The 25,157-nt window shown below is 38.1% G+C and overlaps 1 protein-coding gene across 1 annotated transcript; it reads right to left on the reverse strand.

Moving 5' to 3' along the window:
• On the reverse strand, positions 1-24,749 carry LOC133066055 (organic anion transporter 7). Its single transcript, XM_061156746.1, has 10 exons — positions 24,348-24,749; positions 23,569-23,672; positions 14,771-14,925; positions 14,500-14,668; positions 13,089-13,212; positions 4,198-4,313; positions 3,308-3,522; positions 1,846-1,954; positions 957-1,160; positions 1-61 (listed from the first exon to the last, which is right to left on the reverse strand). Exons 1-10 carry the CDS (start codon positions 24,747-24,749, stop codon positions 1-3), a joined length of 1,659 nt encoding a protein of 552 aa, XP_061012729.1.
• Positions 24,750-25,157: the final 408 nt, after the last annotated feature.

A 25,157-nucleotide genomic window follows, 5' to 3' on the forward strand; every position in this document is an offset into this window, starting at 1 on the left:
TTAAAATTGTGTCACTTTCATGAAAGTACCTTCCGGCTTCGCTTTTCTTGAGTCTTTTCTCCTAGAGCAAATACAATGAAAACAACAAAAGAACAAGATTAAAAAGCATGGAAAAGGCACCTATGTCTTAAATTATTTAGAGAAAATGGATTGTGTTGGTCTGTGAGTATTGATAAAAACACTGACACCTGTCCTGAGGATCTGAGTAAATTTTGTGAAGAAAAAATCCATGCTCCCAGGACAGGATCTGGGAAGGCAGCTTTGATATTGGACACCAAGGTGTCGGCTAACTGGGTCTTTGGAAGAGGCAAAGGAAATACACAAAAGTTTTAAAATCCTTTCAAATTCTTGATCTTTTAAAAATACCTTAATTACCACCCTTCTCGTCTCTTTTTTCAACACTTTCATTTCTAGTGAAAATCAGATGGTCTGAATCTCACAGGCAGCACAACAGGACTCCTTCTTCTAAGACATACTGTCATCTTAGAGAGAGGAAGGGCTCCTGCCCTCTCCTTGGTCTCCCTCAGGGACCTGCTTCAGTGACCAGGGCAGGTCACAGACCTACAGACACTGATAATCTCAGAGAGTTTACTGCCCTCACTGGGCTGAGCGCTGCCAGGGCCTGAGGGGCGAGAATCTGATGTTTAAATCTGTGCATGTTTGTAAAACACCTTCGGGGTTGTTTATGTTATACTAGGGCACCTAATTTTGACTTCTTCATCACTAAACCTATTGGTGCCTACTGGTGCTGGTCTGGGTGGTCCAGGAAGTCTTGGGGGAGGCTGAGGTCACTGTGGGGAGGGATGAGGCTGTAGCTAAACTCAAGGTACTGACCACCTAGAGACATCTAGATGTAAGCCTTCCCCTGGGGACAATGACCTTGTATGGTACCTTGGCCTTCTTACACAGACCTGTATCACACAGCAACTCTAAGGGACAACCAGGGGTTTACTCACTCCTTTTCTACATCCTGGATGGAGTCAGGCAGAGGCTTATTCCTGGTTTCAGGTAGAAGTGGGACAACAAGGCCACCAAGGATGGCGCAAACTGCATAGATGATCCAGGGCAGGTGGGGGGAATACACTGTTAAGATCATCAAGAGGGGAGCCAGGGCTGCACCAATATTAGAAGCAACTCCCAAGAATCCTGAAGCTGTTACCCTTGGAGTGAAAACAACAATACAAAAATAATCTGGTATAAATCCATACATGTAATATGAGATTTATTATTTTGCTTTGACTATGGGAGACCACATGGGGTTCCTAGGTGGGGTTAGAGGTAAAGAACCTGCCAACGTAAGAGACTCAGGTTCAATCCCTGAGTTGGGAAGATCCCCTGGGGGAGGGCATGGGAACCCATCAGTATTCTTCCTTGGAGAATCCCATAGACAGAGCAGCCTCGTGGACTACAGTCCATAGGGTCACAAAGAGTCAGACATGACTGAAGCAACTTAGCATGTATGCAGACGTGGGAGACATCACAGCAGTATTTAGATACATGAAGACTAATGATGTACTTTTTACATTTAAAATATACTCTTATTTGCTCACAAAATTTTTTAAGTGCACAAGTGTTTTTTTTTAAAAAGTTTTTGTTACTTAAAAATACTCTTACACATAGCACCTTAGTGGTTCAGCAGATTATGGGAGATGATACATTAAAGGGCTTAACATGCCTAACAAAATTGAGATTTTGATTAAAATTTTGGCTCTAATTTTTATTATTAATGCTACTATAATCAATGCTTTCGATAATGATTCACATTAGTTTTCTTCCTTCTATAAGTCTTAATTAGCTGGGAAAGGTCTATTTTGACTCTGCTAGGGCTTCCATGAGCTTGTGTACCTGAGAACAGTGGGGATTAGTTCATTTCCATGGGCAAAACAACACAGGAGAGTCACAGAAGAAACCGCTATTCCCAAAGTTGACACAGCCATACGCAGGGTCTGCATTTCTGGAGAAGAACATCAGTGAGACTCAGGAAATCTGAGATGAAGAAATCAACATCCCCCAAATTATAACTGAAAAAGACACAGTTGGAAACATTTACATGTGTTAAATACATAGTAGAGAAAATGCGTGGAGCGGAGAATGCGCAGAGACTAATAGCTGAGAAATGTGACTTATCTGTATATTACAGCCTAAATAAGAATTTAAAAACCTGAGTATTTGAATCAACTGTATCTGCATATCAGAGATTTTAGAAGTTTCCTAAAGATAGAGGGGGGAACAAAATCCCAGAAAGGGTTTGCTTTCATTTACTCTATCCAGTGTCTCCTCTGTCTTTCATGTATAACATAGGACTATCATACGAGCAATTACTGACAAATGTTAAGACTCATCAATATCCTTTAAAAGTCATGTGTTTACACAATATTGACAAAGGGCTAGTAATGCAGTAGAGAATCATGAAAGAATGGGGCTCATGTTAATGGATAAGCTGGAAAATTGCTTGATCTAGAATAATATTTTAAGATTCAAGAATAAGGATCTGTTTTAGGGAAAAAAGTAGACTTTGGAAACCTCTGAAAAGATGTTTCAGACAGTCAGTTTTCTATCCCATTAAAAAAAAAGTTCATGAAAGTATTACAACGTTGGAGTGGGCTCTGTTGAAAGGCAGGAAATTTGCATTGCTGCTGATATTCAAGATGGGATCCTGCATAAATGCCACTGCACTGGGAGTTACTTGAAGCATGGTGACCATCTGGCTTCCCTTATTCATTGCATATAGTCATTTAACTTAGTAACATGGATTTTAAGAGAGGCTGTTAACAGCTTTAATGCATTTCCCCCTATTCTACACATCTACTATGCTTGAAGGGAAGGGATTAAAAATACCTTGGAGTCAAGATGACAACCTGGAACCAGGTTGAAGTTATGGTGACCTAATTCCAGACACGTGAGTGGATACATAGAGTCAGGTAGTAAAGTGTCACTGAAACTGTCATAATAGGAAAGAGACCAGACAGAGGAAGTGGCAGTATTGTGTCCTCATATGAGATACAATTTGATATATGACATAATACTGCCATTTACAGTTACAAGTGTGATTGGCCAAAGGGAAAGTGATCAATTGCTGTTCCAGGTACCAATTACCAAATACATGTGAGATATGATGTAGACAACTAGTCGTCTGAACTGTCTGAACTATTTTGCAGCCACTTAATGGCAGAATCTATCCTAAATCCTCAGACTGGTTTTGGAGAATCCTTAGAACCCTAGCCTTCACTTCCTTCTAGCTTCAGATTCTGTCTTCAAATACCTGGCGTAAGACATTTTCTTATTTCAACCTGTGCTCTTTTCTCACCTTCAGGCACAAATGTGATGGCCAGAATGGAGATTCCAAGAAGAAACATGAAGAGTGTCTGGCTTACTTGACGGCCCAGGTGATTCAGTGACAAAAAAGCAACATAATTGGCTGGGAGGTTGACTGCGCCAAAAAGAACTTGGAACAGGAAAACATTGCTCCCCATATACTGGAGGTGGAGAATCAGACCAAAAAATGACATGAAGTTTGCAAATCTGTGGTGAACAAAGATGAACGACATTTACCATAAGGTTTAGAGCCTTTGTCTTACAAATGATGATCATAACTATTAACTAAGCAGCCAGTGGTTGGTTTTAAAGTATAAAAACATGATAGGTTTTATGAAATATTTCCTCATAAGGTGATGATTTTAAAACTATAAGATAGTTATGTATTTGGAGCTCCTAGTTATTGTTACATTTTGGAGGAGGGTTTGGAGTATTTTTGTGGAGGACACATGATGGAACCTTCCAGGGATTTAGAGTTTTTCTGTGTCTTTATCTGGGTGATGGTTGCATATTTACATATGGAAATATTCATCAGGCTATATATTCTTCTTCATTTTGTGGTTTGTAATTTTACCTTATTTAAAATGAAAACAAACAAGTGAAGAGAGTTAAAGCCAACATTGTATCATGAGAACATCTGAAGTTCTTAGCCTCAGTTTCCAGTGATGAACTTGTTAGGGTAATATGATAAACAGAACTCTTTGTTGTATACCTAGCTCTGGGTCAGTCTTTTCATAACCCTTTGACTACTCAATACAGCAGTTATCATTATGGCTTTCTCTGTTTTATCTCAGATCTGTTCCCACCATGTTTTTCTTTTGATAAGGAATAGATTCATGTCTCCACTATTTTAACATCTTTCATGCACTGTGTGAAGCCCACCTTACAAAGGACAGGAGACAGATCCTTTTACGCAGGTTGGGTGTGCGGAACAAGTCAAACAGAGAAGATTTGGTCTGTGCTGCCTCCAGCTCCTCCTGCATGGCAGATCTCAGGACCTTCAACAACAACAAACTGTTCAGTTGTCACACAATGGTAGGCATTGTGAGGCCCCTAACAGAGGACAAGATAGATGACTTCCCTTTCTGTCTGCTGGGAAATATAGTCATTGAAAATGTAACAATGGATGTAAAAGTGATATGAATAGAGAATTCCTGAGTTAAAAGGAACTGAATGAAATTATTTAACAAATATTTAAACACAAAAGTATTTAAATACAAAAATATTTAAACACAAAAATATTTAAACACAGGATTTGAGAGGGCTACAGATCATTAGAAAGGGATTGTATGTCAGATACACAGATAAGAAAGGGAATCAAATCATGCTTACTTGGATAATGGTCCAAAGGTCCATTTGTGCCAGATGGGCATGAAAGACCTGGAAACTAAGCTTGGTTATCAGCTGGCTGTCCCTTGCAGAAAAACTGTTTATCTCAGGAAAAAGAACATTTCCTGAGATTCTTTGTTTTGGTTCTTTGTTCAGTCACTTTTTGGGGAATTCCTGGCATGTTGTGCCTCCATGAATGAGATGCCTAGAGTTAAATCTGAGGACGAAATCAGGAGAGATCTTGGAGTAGAATGATTTATATTCAGAACTGGTTATAATATGGAGTTACTTAATAGTCCTGCAATATGCTGGATATATACCTTGAGAAAGTTAATTAAATATTTCTAAAACTCAATTCATATGAACAACTCAATGAACATGAATTTGAGGAACTCCACGAGATAGTGGAGGACAGAGAAGCCTGGAGTGCCACAGTCCATGGAGTTACAAAGAGTTGGACATGACTTAGTGACTGAACAACAACAGCAAAAAAAAGAACAAGTAGAGGAATCAGAGTAGAAGAGTAGGTGGAGAAAAATAATAGCATTTCTCTCACAAAGATTTCCAGGGCCAGACATGAGGCTATAAATGTGCATATGGAATTGTATCCAACTTATCTCAGATACCTATTTATTAGTTATTCAAACAATATAGTCTTAATTCTTATCCCACCTCTACAAATGAAAAAATATCATAAAGTCCATTGGAATAATTTCATGAGGAATTCAGAGAAGTGAAAGGCCACCTTAACTGAGGACCTACACATGCAATAACATCCTTTCAGTTATAACCTGAGTAGCAAAAATATTGGACTTAGGCTTTTAGAAGAGAGGAGTCAGGATTGCATCATGGATGATAATGTAAGTTTAGTTCAGTTTAGTCACTCAGTCATGTCTGACTCTTTGCAACTCCGTGGACTGCAGCATGCCAGGCTTCCCTGTCCATTATCAACTCCTGAAGCTTGCTCAAATTCATGTCCATTGAGTCGATGATGCCATCCAACCATCTTATTCTCTGTTGTCCCTTTCTCCTCCTGCTTTTAATCTTTCCCAGGGTCAGGGTCTTTTCCAATGAGTCAGTTCTTCGCATCAGGTGGCCAAAATATTGGAGTTTCAGTTTCAGCATCAGCCCTTCCAATGAATATTCAGGACTGATTTCCTTTAGGATTGACTAGTGGGATCTCCTTGCAGTCCAAGGGACTCTCAAGAGTCTTCAACTCCAGTTCAAAAGCATCAATTCTTTGGCGCTCAGCTCTCTTTATAGTCCAACTTTCACATCCATAACTGACTACTGAAAAAAATGTAACTTTGACTAGATGGACCTTTGTTGGCAAAGTGATGTCTCTGCCTTTTAATATGTTGTCTAGGTTGGTCATAGCTTTTCTTCCAAGGAGGAAGTGTCTTTTAATTTCATGGCTACAGTCACCATCTGCACTGATTTTGGAGCCCAAGAAAATAGTCTGTCACTGTTTCCATTTTTTTCCCAATTGCCATGAAATTATGGGACCAAATATCATGATCTTAGTTTTTTTAATGTTGAGCTTTAAGCCAACTTTTTCACTCTCCTCTTTCACTTTCATCAAGAGGCTCTTTAACTCTTCTTCACTTTTTGCCATAAGGGTGGTGTCATCTGCTTATCTGAGTTATTGATGTTTCTCCCAGCAATTCTTGATCCCAGCTTGTGCTTCTTCCAGTCCAGCATTTTGAATGATGTACTCTGCATAGAAGTTAATAAGCAGGGTGACAATATACAGCCTTGATGTACTCCTTTCACAATTTGGAACCAGTCCGTTGTTCCATGTCTGGTTCTAACTGTTGCTCCTTGACCTGCATACAGATTTCTCAGGGGGCAGGTAAGGTGGCCTGGTATTCCCATCTCTTTCAGAATTTTCCACAGTTTGTTGTGGTCCACACAGTCAAAGGCTTTGGCATAGTCAATAAAGCAGAAATAGATGTTTTTCTGGAACTCTCTTGCTCTTTTGATGATCCAGCAGATGTTGGCAATTTGATCTCTGGTACCTCTGTCTTTTCTAAATCCAACTCAAACATCTGGAAGTTCACGGTACTCATACGGTTGAAGCCTGGCTTGGAGAATTTTTAGCATTACTTTGCTAGTGTGTGAGATGAGTGCAATTGTGTGGTGGTTTAAATATTCATTGGCATTGCCTTTCTTTGGGATTGAAATGAAAACTGACCTTTTCCAGTCCTGTGGTCATTGCCGAGTTTTCCGAATTTGCTGACATATTGAGAGCAGCACTTTAACAGCATCATTTTGTAGGATTTGAAATAGCTTAATTGGAATTCCATCACCTTCACTAGCTCTGCTTGCGGTGATGCTTCCTAAGGCCCACTTGGCTTCACATTCCAGGATGTCTGGCTCTAGGTGAGTTATCACACGATTGTGGTTATCTGGGTTATGAAGATGTTTTTTGTATAGTTCTTCTGTGTATATTCTGTGTGATAATGTCAGAATAAGCTCAAATAATATCCTAAACTTGGGCCAGACGAGGGGTTCAAAGCCTGTAAGACTAGACTTGAATTACATCCAATATCAAAGTTAAATTTCAAGATATATCAGGAAGATCCCCTGGAGAAGAAAATAGCAACCCACTCCAGTGTTCTTGCCTGGGAAATCCCATGGACAGAGGTGCCTGGTAGGCTACAGTCCATGGGGTCACAATGAGTCAGGCACAACTTAGAAACTAAAACAGCACCAACGCATTGTGGTTATTTTATACTGGTCATTCATTTTTTTGTGAGCAAGCAGAGATATGAAGTGAGAGCAGAAATAGTTCTGTAGGGGGCAATGCCAGCTCACTCACAGAAACCAAGGAGCTCCTACTACCTGATAAAATCCTTATTCTGGGAAAAAGAGGCCCATGTTCAAATAGGAACCTGCTGTGTCTTCAGTTTTTAAAATGCACTTTTCTCTATAATTTTCACTTCATTTTCTTTTTTTTTTTTCCTTAAACCTATTCATACCACTCATAACACTCTCCCGGATTAAAATGCATGAAACAGCCCCTATTTGAACCCTTGCCCAGTTGTGCCCTGGAATCAGTGTGAAAATTCATAAAAGCCCTTTGTTAAATGTTTAGATAGTTTGTTAAGCAGTTACCATCCAGTTGGTGGCTTGAAACTGGCTACAGTGGTAATATTCACATCACAGAAATGGATCAGCACCACAAATCTGAGACCTATGGCTTTTTTTTCTTCCTGTAACTAAAGTGTTAAACATTTTCCAGCACACCCTGACTTGACCCCCACTGTAAGTTCTCTGCTATCTGTAAGAGAATCACTTTAGGTTTGCTGTTGTTCAGTCACTCAGTTGTGTCCTACTCTTCGTGACTCCATAGACTGCAGCACTCCAGGTTTCCCTGTCCTTTACCATTTCCCACAGCTTGCTCAAACTCATGTCAATTGAGTCAGTGATGCCATCCAATCATCTTATCCTCTGTCGTCCCCTTCTCCCCCTGCCTTCAATCTTTCCCAGCATCAGGGTCTTTTCTGATGAGTCTGCTCTTCACATCATGTGGCCAAAGTAGTGGAGCTTTAGCTTCAGCATCAGTCCTTCCAATGAATATTCAGGGTTGATCTCCTTTAGGATTGACTGGTTTGATTTCCTTGCTGTCCAAGGGACTCTCAAGAGTCTTCTCCAACACCACAGTTCAAAAACATCAACTTGGTAATGGTGTATGATCTTTTTAATATGCTGTTGAATTTGGTTTTCTAACATCTTGTTGATGATTTTTTCAACTATACTCTTCAGGAATGTTGGCCTATATTTTTTTCTTTTCTTTTCTTGTGGTATCTTTGTCTCACTTTGGTTTCAGGATTATATTGGCCTGACAAAATGAATTTAGGTTTTCCATTTCTAAAGTTTAAGAACACAATAGACTTTAAATGAATGGATGGAAAAAAAGACATTCCATGAAAATGATAACCAAAACAGGGCAGGGATAGTCCACCTTGTATGGATAAAATAGATTTTAATAAAAAACTGTCACAAGAGACCAAGAAGGCAATTTATAATGGCAAAAGGATCATTCTAACACAAATATATGACATGTAACCTACAAAGATTGAATTGAGAAGAACTAGAAAGCCTCAATAGATGAATAACTAATAAACAGCATGAAGTAGTAATTAAAAATTCCAGAAATAAAAGCTTAATATTATATAGCATTACAGGTGAATTCTACCAAACATTTAAAGAATTAATACAAATCTTCTCAAACTCTTCCAAAAAATAGAAGATAGAAATCCTTCTAAATTAATTTTGTCAGACCACTATGATCCTGACAGCAAAGTGAGACAAAGAAACCATAAGAAAAGAAAAGAAAAAAAATACAGGCCAACATTCCTGAAGAATATGGTCCAAAAAATAAGCAACAAGATGTTAGCAAACCAAATTCAACAGCAGATTGAAAAGATCACACACCATTACCCAGTGGGCTTTATTCCTGGGATGCAAGGATGGCTCAATATAAGCAAATAATATGATACACCAAAGTAGCAGAATGAAGCTAAAGATCATATGATTCTCTCAATAAATGCAGAAAACACATTTGACAAAATTCAACACACTTCCATGGCAAAAATTCTCAACAAATTAAGTACTGAAGGAACTTCCATTAAAGGCCATATATGAAAAGCCCACAGCTAATAACATCATACTCTATGGTGAAAAGCTGAAAATTTTTCCTCTAAGATTTGGAACTAGACAAGGATCGCACTTCAGTTCAACATAGAATTGGAAGCCCTGGCAAGAACAATTAGGTAAGAAAAAAATAAGGCATCCAAATCAGAAAGAAAGAAGTAAAATTATGTTTTTTTCAGACAACATGATCTTATTTGTAGAAAAACCTAAACACATATCCAAAAAGTTGTTAAATGAGTAAGTGAATTCAGTTAATTCACAGGATAAAAAATTAACATACAAAATCAGTTGTATTTCTATACACCAGCCACAAGTTATCTAAAAATAACATTAAGAAGACAGTCCTATTTGCCATATCATCAAAAACAATAAAGCATTTAGGGATAAACTTAACCAAGAAGGTGAAAGATTTGCATATTGAAAACACTGAAGAAATAAATTAAGGCAGATACTAGAAAATTAAAAGATATCCATGCTCATGGATTAAACAAATTAGTATTGTTAAGATGTCCATACAACACAAAGCAAAATGCAGATTCAATAATAAATCCCTGTCAAAATCTCATTGATATTCTCTACAGAAATAGAAAAAAAAAACCCCTAAAATTCATATGGAAATACAGAAGATCCCCTGACAGTCAAAGCATTTTGAACAGGAACAAAGCTGGAAGCATCACATATTCTGGTTTCAAAATATATAATAAATCCACAGTAACCAAGAGCATGATACTGGCATAAAGACATGTAGACCAATAGAACAGAATAGAGAGCCCAGCAATAGACTCATGCATATACAGACAATTGATTTCTGACAATTGTACCAATAATCCACAATGGGGACAAGATTGTCTTTAATAAATGGTGTTTATTAAAATTGGATATCTACATGCAAAAAATGAAATTGGAAACTTACCTTACACTATGCACCTGTGGGTGATTCATGTCAATGTATGGCAAAAACCACCACAATATTGTAAAGAAATTATGGTGGGAAGGGGGTTCAGGATGGGGAACACATGTACACCCATGGCAGATTCATGTCAGTGTATGGCAAAACCAATACAATATTGTAAAGTAAAAAAAAAAATAAATAAATAAAACTGAAAAAATAAAATAAAGTAAGTTAAGAAAAACAAAAAATCAACTTAAATAAATTAAAGACCAAAAACCTAAATTATAAAATTCCTAAAGAAAATATAGGAGAGAAGCTTGTTGATATTGGTCTTGGCAATGATTTTTTGGTTGTGACACCAAAAGCACAAGTAATAAGCAAAAATAGACAAATGGTACTATATCAAACTGAAAAGCTTTTACACAGCTTGGAAATAATCGATAAAATGAAAAAGCATCTGCAGACTGGAAGAAATTATTTGTGAGCCATATGTCTTATAGAGGGTTAATATCCAGAATATATACGAAACTCCTACAACTCAATAGCGAAAAACCCAAATAACTCAATTAAAGTTCTGTCTAGTCAAAGCTATGGTTTTTCCAGTAGTCATGTACGGATGTGAGAGTTGCATTACAAAGAAGGCTGAACAATGAATAACTGATGCTTTAGAAGATGGTGGAGACGACTCTTGAGAGTTCCTTGGACAGTAAGGAGATCAAACTAGTCAATCCTAAAGGAAATCAACCCTAATTTTTCATTGGAAGGACTGATGCTGAAGCTGAAGCTCCAATACTTTGGCCACCTGATGTGAAGAGCCGACTCATTGGAAAAGACCCTGATGCTGGAAAAGATTGAAAGCAGGAGGACAAGGGTATGGCAGAGGATGAGATGGTCGGATGGCATCACCAACTCAATGGACATGAGTTTGAGCAGACTCCAGGAGATAGTGAAGGACAGGGGAGCCTGGCATGCTGCCATCAATGGGCTCGAAAAGAGTTGGATATGACTTCGCAACAGCGACAACAACAAAAAATGGGCATACGAACTGAATAGACCTTTCTGCAAAGACCACATACAAACGGCCAGCAGGTACATAAAAAAGTGCTTAACATCACTAATTGTTAGCGAAAGGCAAATCAAGATTATGAGTTACCACTGCACACCAGTTGGAATGGCTATTATAAAAAAAGTGATAAGTATTGGCAAAGATGTGGATAACAGGGTATCCTTGTACACTGTTGCTGGGAATGTGAAATGCTGTGGCCACTATGGAAACAGTATGGAGGTTCCTCAAAAAACTGAGACTAGAACCAGTATATTTTCCTGTAATCCTTCTTCTGGATATACATTCAGAGGAATTGAAATCAGGATCTTGAAGAGATATCTGCCCTCATATATTCATTAGATTATTCCCAACAGCTAAGATATGGAAGCAAATATCCATCGATGGATGAAAAGAAAAGGAAAGTGGCATCTATATATATGCAAAATGGTATATTATTCAGCAATAAAAATAAAGAAATTTTGCCATTTGCCACAGCATGGCTAACCTAGAGGATATTATGCTACAAAAGATAAGCTATGTGCAAAAGAACAAATACTGCAGGATACCACTTATACAAGGAATCTAAAATAGTCAAACTCAAAGAAGCAGAGAGTTTCTGAATAGTGCTTGCCAGGTGCTGGGGGATGTGAGAAATGGGGCAATATTTACCATAGGGTACAAAGTTTAAGTTGAGAAAGAAAAATCAATCCTAAAGGAATATACTCTATAGCATTGTGTCTAGGGTATACTGTACTGTGCACTCAAAATTTGCTGTGATGGGAGGTCTTACATTGTGTTATCACAAAAAAATAATGAATAAAGAAGGATGGAGAAAGTTTTAGGAGGTAATGGATATGTTTATTGTATAAACTGTGGTGATGATGTTCATATGTATACTAACTTGCAAATCCATCAAGTTGTACACTAAATAGGTACAGCTCTTTGTATGTTAAAACTTCAATAAAGTGGTTTCAAAAAATTGATCAGATGTGCCAATGAGTAAATTTGCAGAAATGTTTTATTGTTCTTGTTTGACTGTCTAGCCCCTAACCTTCTCTTTTTCCTATTAACGAGGGTAGATGATTTCTCCTTGTCTCCATCAGCATTCTTTCCATTCTCTTATCATTGCAAACAAAAAAAAGTTAGTAATGGGCTTCCCTCATAGCTCAGTTGGTAAAGAATCTACCTGCAATGCAGGAAACCCTGGTTCAATTCCTGGGTTGGGAAGATCCACTGGAGAAGGGATCGACTACCAATTCTAGTATTCTTGAGCTTCCCTGGTGACTCAGCTGGTAAAGAATCCACCTGCAAGGTGGAAGACCTGATTTCAATCCCTGGGTTGGGAAGATCCCCTGGAGAAGGGAAAGACTATCCACTCCAGAATTCTGACCTGAAGAAAACCAGGGATTGTATAGTCCATGGGGTTGCAAAGAGTTGGACATGACTGTTTTTCACTGTCACATGCTCTTTTCTGCATGGTCATTAAGCTGCTGCTCTTCTTGCCTTACCATCTTGACAAAAAAGCCATTGGAATGTTAATTGGAAAGAAATGGATTAGTTTTTTTTTTTTTTTACTTTCTCTATCACAAAGGGCGACCAATACACAGTCTTTACAATCATACATACCAAGGGCTTTCTGCCTCTGTTGAGTGAAATATCTGCGTTCAGTCCCTTCAGCACCATGATGCTCTCTCTTAATATTCACTCAAACAATGTGGGCAGCTATTGAAGACCAGGACAATGAGCTAAGTAGACCCCAACCACACCTGTGTTCCCACCCTTTATTCACTTGGACTCCAACTAGAGTATATGTCAGGTCAAGTCATCCCAATCCCCTCTTCTGTTCACCTCCATGGTTAGGGCATCTCCAGCATTCTTCCTTCCATTCCTGTGAGCAGCTTTTCTAAGTTCCTTTAAGCTCCTCTCGGGTTTGTTGGTGATAATCAGCCACCGAGCAGACTCTGCCAGCCACCTGATCAAAGAAGAGAACAGAGGTGCAACCAGCTCTCATTTCCTCATTTTTTCACATATCCTTTTTTTCCCTGAAATACCTCTCCCCTCTCATCTAATACCTACCTCTTGTTTTGTTATACCAGAAAATACAATGTATATTCTCTCGTACCATAACTAGGGGCTTCCCTGACAGTTCAGTTGATAAAGAACCCACCTACAATGCAGGACAGCCCAGTTTGATTCCTGCATTGGGAAGATCCTCTGGAGAAGGGATAGACTACCCACTCCAGTATTCTTGGGCTTCCCTTGAGGTTCAGCTGGTAAAGAATCCACCTGCAATTTGGGAGACCTGGGTTCGATCCCTGGGTTGGGAAGATCCCCTGGAGAAAGGAAAGGCTATCCACTCCAGTATTCTGGCCTGGAGAATTCCATAGACTGTATAGTCCATGGAGTCGCAAAGAGTCAGACATGACTGAGTGACTTTCACTTTCACCATAACTAGGAAACGGTGAAGATGACCTCTGCATGCAGTACACCTTTACTGCCAGAATATAGACTTGGAGTCATAGTGTTCCCTTCCCATTATTCAGAGGGATAGTAACAGTTGTAGCAAATACTGTGTTTGGTTAAATTCGAGTTTAGATTAACAGTGAATATGAGTAAACCTTGAGTACCACTACATCCCATGCAGTATTTTGTACATATACTAAAAAGTATTTGCTGTTTATTTGAAATTTTACTTTAATGAGACACTGTATTTTTATCAGGTTAGTAAATAAAAATACAGAACAGTAGTGAAAGTGTTAGTTTTTTAGTCTTTGTGACCTTTGGACTGTAGTCTGCCAGGCTCCTCTGTACATGAAATTCTCCAGGCAAAAATACTGGAGTGGATAGCCATTCCCTTCTCCAGGGGATATTCCTGATCTAGGGATCAAACCTGGGTCTCTTGCATTGCAGGCAGATTATTCACTATCTGAGCCACCAGGGAATCCCAAATAAAAATACAGAACTCTCAGGTAAGTAGAAGTTTCATGTAAACAATGAGTGATTTTTAGTGTAACTATGCTCCATACAAAATTTGGGGTTACTATATAAAGATTTTGTGTTTTATCTAAAATTCACATTTACCTGAATGCCCTTGATATTATCTTGTAACACTAACTGTTCTACTTCTTTAGTTGTACACAGGGCACAGATTAGTTAAGCATGTGTTCAAATATTGACTAAGACCAATCAGAATTCTTGCATCCTAACTCCATGTAGCTTGCATCCAGGATCTTCTCAGATAAAGAAAGAAATTTTATACCTTGAGGAAAGAAAGAAGACAAATAATGGTACAGAAAACACCAGCTGAAGGGTGTGCCAGTCTCGAATGGCAAAAGCGAGTCCTCCCAGGATGATCTGGCCCAAGCAAGCGGCACAGGTGGGCAGGGTCATTCCCATGACTTGGAATCGGGGCACCATCCACTCTACAACTGAAAGAAAACACAGATAGGATCTTGACTTCAGACAAAGTTAGGATTTAAAAGTCAAATTTAAGGCTTGGAAAATGTCAAAGACCCAAAGTTTTGACTTACTAAGAACAGTACAATTTGTCAGGATGCTCATGGTAGAAAACCCAGCCAGGAAGCGTAGCGAGCAGTAAATGAGGTAGGTGGGAGCAAAGGCTGCACTGGTGTCAGTAACGGCAAGCTGGAGCAAACAGCATCTGAAAATTAACTTCCTCCCAAACCTGAGAAATGGAGACAGGTTAGATATGGTAGTAGTAACAACAGTATAGTAGAAATGGAAAAAAAAAAAAAGAATACACACTTTGAAATTTAGGGCATGCTTTCTAATTTTCTAATTTTTATTTTATTTTTTAAAAAATTTCTGTTTTTCTTCCCCCACCTTGATTTTTTTTTTTTAAATTAGATTTATTTATTTTAATTGGAGGCTAATTACTTTACAATATTGTGGTGGTTTTTGCCATACGTTGACATGAATCAGCCATGGATATACATGTGTCTCACCATCCTGAACCCCCCTCCCCACCCCATCCCTCTGGGTTGTCCCAGAGCACCAGCTTTGAGTGCCCTGCTTCATGCATCAGACTTGTATTGGTCATCTATTTTACATATGGTAATATACGTGTTTCAATGCTATTCTCTAATGTCGTTCCACCCTTGCCTTCCCCCACAGAGTCCAAAAGTCTGTTATTTACATCTGTGTCTCTTTTGCAGTCTTGTATATAGGGTTGTCATTACCAACTTTCTAAATTCCATATATATGCATTAATATGCTGCATTGGTGTTTCTCTTTCTTGCTTACTTCACTCTGTATAATAGGCTCCAGTTTCATCCACCTCAATAGAACTGACTCAAATGTGTTCTTTTTTTATAGCTGCATAATATTCCATTGAGTATATGTACCACAACTTCCTTATCCATTCGTCTGCCAATGGACATCTAGTTTGCTTCCATGGCCTAGCTATTGTAAACAGTGCTGCAATGAAATTTTGATGAGATATAATTGAAATACCAGCACTGGACAAGTTTAAAGTATACAGCATAATGATTTGCCTTATGTCATGAAATGATTATCACAATAAATTTAGTGAACATTCATCATCCCATATAGATGCAAATTTAAAGAAAGGAAAATTTTTTTTTCCGTGTGATGAGAACTCAGGATTTTTTGTCTTAACAGCTTTCATAACATGCAGCCATGTTAATTATATTCATCATGTTATACATTACATCCCTAGTACTTACTTATAACTGAAGGTTTCTACTTTTTGACTGCTTCCATCCAATTTCCCCTCTTCTCATGTCTGCCTCTGGTAACAAAGCTTTCTGTGAGTTTGTTTGCTTTCGGAGTCTAACTGATCTACAAAATACTAGGTTAGTTCCTATTACAAAACATAGTGATTCAGTATTTCTACACATTTCAAAATGATTACCATGGTAAGTTTAATTTGTCACCATAAAAAGATAATACATAGCTATTGACTATACTCCCCACACTGTACATTTCATACCCTTGACTCGTTTATTGCACATCCAGAAGTTTAAACCTCTTAGTCTCCCTCATCTATTTTTTCCCCACATCCCTGTCCCTCTAGAACCAGCTGTTTGTTCTCTTTATCCATAACTGTTTGTTTTGGTCATCATTTTCTTTTTATGTTCCACATATTAGTGAAGTTGTCATTTGTCTTTTTCTGAATTGTTTCACTTAGCATAACACCCACTAGGTCCATCCATGTTGTCACAAATGGCAAGATTTCATTCTTTTTCATGGCTGAACAATATTCCATTTTAGGGCTTCCCAGGTGGCACAGTGGTAAAGAACCTGCCTGCCAATACAGGAGGTGCAAGAGTTGTGGGTTTGATCCCTGGGTTGGGAAGATCTCCTGGAACAGGAAGTGATAACCCATTCCAGTATTATTACCTGGAAAATTCCATGGACAGAGGCCTGGAGAGCTACAGTCCATGGGTTTGCAAAGAGTCAGACCTGTTTTCTTAATACTGGTTCTTGAGGAGGGCCGTCTTTTTCCATTGTGTATTCTTTAATTGCCCATATACATGCGATGAGTTTGTTTCTGGGCTTTCTATTGGGTTCCATTGATCTGTGTATCTGGCTTTGAGCTAGTATAAAACTTTGATTAGTGTACCTTTGTAGTATAGTTTGAAATCAGAAAGCATGATACTCCAGCTTTGCTCTTCTTTCTCAGGATTGCTCTGGGTATTGGGAGGTCTTTCATGCTTCCATATGTTTTAGAATTATTTATTCTAGTTCTGTGAGAAATAACATTGGTAATTTGATAGAGAGTACATTGATTTTGGACATCACCTTGGGCAGTATGTTCATTTTAGCAATATTTATTCTTCTAATCCTTGAGGACAGTTTATCTTCCCTCTTTTGTTGTTGTCTTCAGTTTCTTTCATCAATGACTAATAGTTTTCCAAGTACAGATATTGTACCCCTTCATTTGGACTTATTCCTAGGAGTTTTATTCTTTTTGATGCAACTGTAAATGGGATTGTTTTCTTAATATTTCTCCCTGATTGTTAGTGTATACATTGTTAGTATATAGAAATATAACAGATTTCTGTAAATTAATTTTATATCCTGCAACTTTGCCAAATTCATTGATGGGTTCTAGTAGCTTTTTGGTAGCATCTTTAGGATTTTCTGTGTATGGTGTCATGTTATTTAAAAACAGTGACAGTTTTACTTCTTCCTTTACAATTTGGATTCCTTTTCTTTCTTTTTTTGTTTGATTGTTGTGGCTAGGACTTCCAGTACTATGTAAATAGAAGTGAATAAAAGAGGTAAGAGAGGGTGTTCTTGTCATGATCCTGATATTACTGGAAATGCTATCAATTTTTCACCTTTGAGTATGATGTTAGTTAACTGTGGGCTTGTCACATATGGCCTTTATTGTGTTGAGATATGTAACTTCTTTGTTGAGAGCTTTTATCATAAATAGATGTTGAATTTTTTCAATGTTCTTCTGCATCTATCAAGACGATCATATGATTTTTTTTCTTCAGTTTGTTAATGTGCTTTATTACACTGATTGATTTGCAGATACTGAACCATTGTTGCATCCCTACCCTGGGATAAATTCCACTTGATCATGGTGTATGATCCTTTTAATGAATTATTGATTTTTTGCTCTGATATTTATTATTTTTTTCTTCCTCCTAACTTTGGACTTTGTTTGTTCTTCTTTTAATTCCTTGAGGTGTAAGGTTTGGTTATTATTTGAGATTTTTCTTGTTTTCTGAGGTAAACTTGTATAAATTTCCTCTTGGTACTGCTTTTGCTGATTCCCATAGATTTTGGATTGCTGTGTTTTTGGTTTCACTTGTCTCTAGGTATTTTTTTTAAATTTCTTCTTTGATTTACTCAGTGAACCATTAGTTGTTTAGTAGCCTTTGTTTAACCTCCATATCCTTGTGTTTTTGGCAGTTTTTTTTTCCTTGTAGTGGATTGCCAGTCTCACAGTATTGTGATAATAAAAAGATGCCTGATAGGATTTCAATTTTCTTAAGTTTACTAAGACTGCTTTTGTGACCTCTCATATGACTTATCCTGGAGAATGTTACATGTGTACTTGAAAAGAGTGTGTATTCTGTTTTTTTGATGAGCTAATCTAGATATACATATGTATATATATTAAGACCATCTGGTTTAATGTGTCATTTAATGCTGTTATTGATTTTCTGTCTGGATGATCTCTCCATTGGTATAACTGAGGTGCCGAAGTCCCCTATTATTATTGTGTCATGTCAATTTCTCCCTTTATGTCTGTTAATATTTGCTTTACGTATCTAGGTGCTCTTAATTTTGAGCAGTTTTAGGTTGACTGCAACAATGAAAGGAAGATACAGAGATTTCTCAATATCCCTGCCCCTACTCATGCAGTGTCCCTGCCTTCTTGCACCAATAGACACATTTGATGCAACTAACAAACCTACAATGATATGTCATTATCTCCCAGTGTTCATTAGGAATACATGAGGATACACTCTTGCTATTGTACATTCTATGGGTTTTGAGAAATGTGTAATGACATGTGCCCACTGTTACAGTGTCATAAACAGTGGTTTCACTGCCCTAAAATGCCTCTGAATTCTGCCTATTCTTTTGTTTTCCTCCTGTGTGTGCTGTGTGCTCAGTTGCTCAGTTGTGTCTGACTCTTTGAGACCTCATGGACTGTAGCCCACCAGGCTCCTCTGTTCATGGGGATTCTCCAGGCAAGAATATTGGAGTGGGTTATCATTACCATCTTTCTAAATTCCATATATATGCTTTAGTATACAAAACCACTACAGTATTGTAAAGTAATTAGCCTCCAACTAATAAAAATAAATGGGAAAAAAAAAGAATATTGGAGTGGGTTGCCATGCCTTCCCCCAGTGGATCTTCCCCACCCAGGGATCAAACTCAGGTCTCCCACATTGCAAGCAGATTCTTTACCATCTGAGCCACCAGGGAAGCCCTATTTTCCTCCTATCTACCACTTATCATTTTACTGTTTACATAGTTTTAACTTTTCCAGAATGTTATGTAGTTGGAATCATACAGTATGTAGACTCTCCAGATTAGCTTCTTTCACTTTTCAGTATATATCTAAAGTTCTTCCATATCTTTTCATGGCTTGATAGCTCATTTCCTTTTAGCATTGAATAAGATCCTATGACTTGATGTATAACTATCTATGTATGCATTTGCTAAAATAAATGCATTTATTCATGCATTCATCTTCTAAGTTTTGGCTTAGAAGATATGAATAAGGCTGCTATGAACATCCCTGGGTAGGTTTTGTGTGGCCATAACTTTTCAACTCCTTTGGGTAATTACCAAGGAGTATGATTCCTAGATTATTTGGCAAGAGTGTGCTCAATTTTGTAAGAAACTGTCAATATGTCTTCAAAGGCAGCTATATCATTTTACATTCCCATCAGCAATGAATAAGAGAATGCCTGCTGCTCTACATCTTTGCCTTTGATGTGTATCTATCTATCTATCTATCTATTTGTCATTCTAATACATATGCAGTAGTATATCATTGTTTTAGTTTGTATTTCCCTAAAGATATATGTTGTGGAGCATCTTTTCATATGTTTATTTTCCATCTGTACAACTTCTTTGGCGATGTCTTTCAAATTTTCTGACTATATTTTAATTGGAATGTTCATTTTTCTTTTTTTAAGAGTTCTTTGTATACATATGCCTATGGCTGATTCATGTTGATATATGGCAGAAATCAACACAATGTTGTAAAGCAACTATCCTTCAATTGAAAATAGATAAATAAATTTCAAAAAGAGTTCTTTGTGTATTTTGGTTAACCATTCTTTTTCAGGTGTCTTTTGCAAGTATATTTTCCCAGTTTGTGGTTGGTCTTCTCATTCTTTTGGTTATATTTCTTTTTGTGCAATGTGTGCTAAGTCTCTCAGTTGTGTCCAAATCTTTGTGATCCCATGGACTGTAGCCCTCCAGGCTCCTCTGTCCATGGGGATTCTCTAGGCAAGAATACCGGAGTAGGTTGCCATGCCCTTCTCTAGGGGATCTTCCCAACCCAGGGATTGAACCCAGGTCTCCCACACTGCAGGTGGTTCTTTACCATCTGAGCCACCAGGGAAGCCTCATATTTCTTTTTAGTTGTAGTATAATACATAAAATATGATTTGCTATTTTAACCACTTTTGATTATATAGGTCACTCACTGGTATTACATTCATGATTTTATGTAACCATCATCACTATCTACTGCCAAAACTTTCCAAAATCCTCAGTAGAAACTTTGTACCCATTAAGCAATAACTCCTCATTCCTTTTTCTTCCCAGCTTCTGGTATCTCTAATCTGAATTTTTCTTCATGAGTTTTCCTAGTCTATATATTTTATGTAAGTGGGATCATAAATATTTGCTATGTTTTGTCTGTCATTTTAGTTTACATGTTGTCATGGTCCTACAAGTTTTACCATGATATAGAACTTTATTTCTTTTTATGGCTGTACATATCACATTTTACCCATTCATCTGTTGATGGATATGTGTAGTTTTCACCTTTTGGCTATTGTGAATAATGTTGCAATGACATTGTTTTATAAGCTATTTGTTTGAGTTCCTGTTTTCAACTCTTCTGATTTTATACCTAGCAATGAAATTGTTAGGTCATGTGGTTTCTCTAAATTTGATTTTTTGAAGACTCCAAAAGTATTTGTCATAATGGTGGTACCAATTTACCTCCCCATCAGCAATGTACAAGATTCCAGTTTCTCTACATCCTTGTGAAAGCATGTTATTTTTCTTTCTTTCTTTCTTTTTTTTTTTTTTTTTTGGATTATAGCAATCCTAGTATGTGTGAAGTGGCATTTTATTGTGGTTTGACTAACATTTTTATTTTTTTATTCTTTTTTTTCCATTTATTTTTATTAGTTGGAGGCTAATTACTTTACAATATTGTATTATCAAGGGTGAAACAGATCACCAGCCCAGGTTGGATGCATGAGACAAGTGCTCTGGGCTGGTGCACTGGGATGACTAACATTTTAAAAATGATATCATGTTGAGCATCTTTTTATGTGCTTATGCCCCATATATATATAACTTTATAAAAGAAATGTATATTCAAGTCTTTTGCTCATTTAAAAATTGAGTTCTCTGTCTTTTTGTTGTTGAGTTGTAAGAGTTTTTATATAGTCTGAATATTAAACCCTATTCTATTGGTCTATTCACCTGTCTTTGTTCTTTGTATATGATTTGCAAATACTTTCTCCCATTAGACATGTTATCTTTTCAATTTATGGATAATATCCTTTGATGTGCTGAAGTTTTTAATTTTGATGAAAGTGAAGTCACTCAGTCGTGTCCGACTCTTTGTGACCCCATGGGCTGTAGCCCACCAGGCTCCTCCGTCCATGGGATTCTCCAGGCAAGAATACTGGAATGGGTTCCATTTCCTTCTCCCGGGAATCTTCCCGACCCAGGGATCAAACCCAGGTCTCCCGCATTGCAGGCAGACGCTTTAACTCTGAGCCACCAGGGAAACCAAGGCCCACCTATTTTATATCTTCTTTTGTTATTCACACTTCTAACGTTATATCTAAGAATCCATTGTCAAACCCAAAGCCAAGAAGATTTACCCCTGTTTTCTTATAAGAGTTTTATGGTTTTAGCTCTTTTATTCGGAGAAGGCAATGACACCCCACTCCAGTACTCTTGCCTGGAGAATCCCATGGACGGAGGAGTCTGGTAGGCTGCAATCCATGGGGTTGCTAAGTCGGACACGACTGAGTGACTTCACTTTCGCCTTTCACTTTCCTGCATTGGAGAAGGAAATGGCAACCCACTGCAGTGTTCTTGCCTAGAGAATCCCAGGGATGGGGGAGCCTGGTGGGCTGCCGTCTATGGGGGTCACACAGAGTCGGACATGACTGAAGCGACTTAGCAGCAGCAGCTCTTTTATTAAAGTTGCAAATCCATTTTGTGTTAATATTTGCTATGGTTTTAGGTTTACTTGCATCTTTTGCATGTGTATGTCTAATAAGCATTGTTTCACTTGTTAAACAAGACATATTTTACCCATTTACCCAAAAAGTCTTGGAAACTTTTTCAAAAATCAGTCAGCATAGATATATTGTTTAATTTTTATTTCTGCAAGGTAAATAGTTCTGTGTAATTGAGCTGTTCGAAATGAACACTCTGATTCTGAACACTTTTATATAGTATGCATAATTTAACAGTTCTGCATTATTGAATGGACTAGTGGAATAGGGCTTAATATCCAGACTTCCCTTGTGGCTCAGCTGGTAAAGAATCTTCCTGCAATGTGGGAGACCTGGGTTCGATCCCTGGGTTGGGAAGATCCCCTGGAGAAGGGAAAGGCTACCCACTCCAATATTCTGGCCTGGAGAATTCCACGGATTATACAGTCCATGGGGTTGTAAAGAGTCGGACATGACTGAGCGACTTTCACTTTCACTTTCATATGTGTTACAGAACTGTTAGAAATGAACACTGTGACTCTGAAAACTTTAATAAGGTACCTTTTAAAATAAGGTGCTTTTAAAAATAAGGTATCTTACCTTTTATAAGATCATACACTCAGAATTCATGATTTTCAGCTGAGATAATAGATGACATTATGCTAGTAGATGGTAAGGAGCACGTTAATTCCCCATAACCTTAGAGAAGACAGACTTGGGTGGTTGGTGGAATTGGTTGGGCTATCTAATTAAGTGTACTGTCAGGTACAGGATACTTCCATTTCTAAGACCACAAATTGTGGCGGAAGTTGTCATTAGATTAATTCCCCTACATGGTTGAAAATTTTATGTTTATTGTAATGTTTTAGAAAAAAAAATCAAGGCCACTGATATACTTTTTTAATACATTACCAAGACACAATGCTATGTATAACACAGGTTTCACAGGAATGTCTAGCAGCATATTTGAGAAATAAGGACATGATAGCCATACTCTAAAAATCCACAGGCAATCAGATAAGAGAGGTCAGGAGGGACTGAACACAGGTTGAATCTCACGATGTGAAACGTCTTCCTCTCTGTTCCCATAGGAACCTCTTTTTTTATCTTTATAAACTATGATGTGACACGTCTGCTCCAAACCTCATTCTCAAACTGCTCCCATGTCTGATGGAGATGTTGTTTCTGTATCCCATACACAATGCTCACAGCTGATAAAATAGCACTTACCACACTGACAGTAATTCTTCATTTGTTTGTGTTTCTAGATCACTGGGGACTAAGGAAGCCCCAGGACAGTGTAATTTGCAATAAATGTTTCTTAATGGAAGAATATTTATGAGTTCTTGAAAATACCTGAGTAAAGAGAGCTGTGATTCAGAGACACTCACCTGTCTGATAAATGGCCATATACGATGCTTCCCACCAGCATTCCAGCCATGAATAAGAATTTGGCCATTGATTTTAGTGATTGAGATTCACATACCAGGTCCCACTGGAAGAGAAAGAAAGCAGCAAAGGAGAGCTGCACGATGTATAACCTCTCAGTGGAAACCTGATTGAAGCAGTTTGAATGATTCACGTGGTTGTTTATTTTATCCCCTTTTCCCTCTCCAGCTTTCTTTGTTACATTAGCTGATTTTTACTATTCAAGTCTCAGCTTAAATATAACTTCTTTTAGGAAGCCTTCTCTAACCCTGTTAGATTTAACAATGCCTTGTTTTTTTCTATATAAAGTGGTCCTCAATCTTGGCCATAGAGTGCAATATTTGAGGGCCTTAAAAAGTTTCCTGATGCCAGAATTTCATCACAGATCTTCTTATATGGCTGCTTTGGGATAGAGTGCTTGGAGGTTTCCATCAATATCCCTGCTATTTCTAATTTACAAGCAAGGCTGAACATTAATGACCTTTTAAACACATCACATAAATTACTTTCTTAACCTTTGATCTTTAAGCCATATAATAGCAAGGTCACATCTGTTTTTGAGTTCATTAAATTCTTTAAATATATAGGTGTTTGGCATTCAATAAAGAAGTAATTAATATTTGCTGAAAGATGGAAGAATGAGCACCTAATAGTGACTAAAAAGGCTAGAAACTTATCCGTTACTCAGTTACCCTTAAAGACTCAGACCATGTACTCACAAGACGTAAATGAGGCCTCTTACCTCAGTCACGATAGTGGAGGTGAACATGCTTTTGTCATACACCCAGCCGTCCACACAGGACTCTGTGTCCAGGTCAGTTATGTTGGGGAAGGTCCTGTTCAGGTTAAGGAGCTGCCACTGGGGGTGGCTGAAGCGACGACACTTCTCTGGCCTCAGGTTTGAGTCCAGTGGGATGGAGATTCTCAGGAGGGCATCAGGGCTGAGGGTCCCAGTGTCATTAGCCGAGTCAGTGTTATTGTCGAGAATGTGGACCCAACAGTGATGACCAGGGACGGCTGCAGTGAAGTTCTCCAATAGAATATGAGGGTAGGTGACGAGGCTGGAGATACAAAGTAAAAGCATCTGAAGGATCTGGAATCTCCCCAGGCCTCCAACTTGATCCAGGAGGTCCTGAAAGGCCATCGAGGCTGAGCAGTGATCCCCAAGAGGAAGCGAAATGACTATTTAGAGGAGTTCAAAGAGAGGAAAACTTTCACTGTGTCACGCACTAAGTGTGTATTGATCCTGATCTCAATGTTAGCCCAGTAGGTCCTGGGTCACCTCCACAGCAAGGGCATGGAAGCTAGTTCTCCAGCTTGTTTGGGGATCAGGTTGGTAACTGTTTTCTTTAACGTCACAGAAATACTTTGCTGAGATGCTTCCAGTAATTGACAAAACTGTTTAAAGGTCTACTCTGTGAAAATTCTTTTTGTCAGCAGTGCCCCAAAGTGGCATTGGACTTTGAGCGCCACATCTGTAAATAAAATAAAATAAACCTGCTGCATGGTTTGCAGTCCATTTCAGAACATGTCATTTGCCAGACTCGAAAGT

The sequence above is a fragment of the Dama dama genome, chromosome 2 (assembly GCF_033118175.1).
Source record: "Dama dama isolate Ldn47 chromosome 2, ASM3311817v1, whole genome shotgun sequence".
Classification (NCBI taxonomy): Eukaryota; Metazoa; Chordata; class Mammalia; order Artiodactyla; family Cervidae; genus Dama; species Dama dama.

Excerpts from the sequence above, each read along its gene's own strand:
- LOC133066055 (XM_061156746.1), bottom strand. The coding sequence starts at position 24,749 with ATGGCCTTTCAGGACCTCCTGGATCAAGTTGGAGGCCTGGGGAGATTC. Across the intron at positions 4,314-13,088 it reads GAGATGCCCTAACCATGGAG|GTCCTGAGATCTGCCATGCA; the intron begins GTGAACAGAAGA and ends TTGTTGTTGAAG. Across the intron at positions 1,161-1,845 it reads CTAATCCCCACTGTTCTCAG|GGTAACAGCTTCAGGATTCT; the intron begins GTACACAAGCTC and ends TTTCACTCCAAG.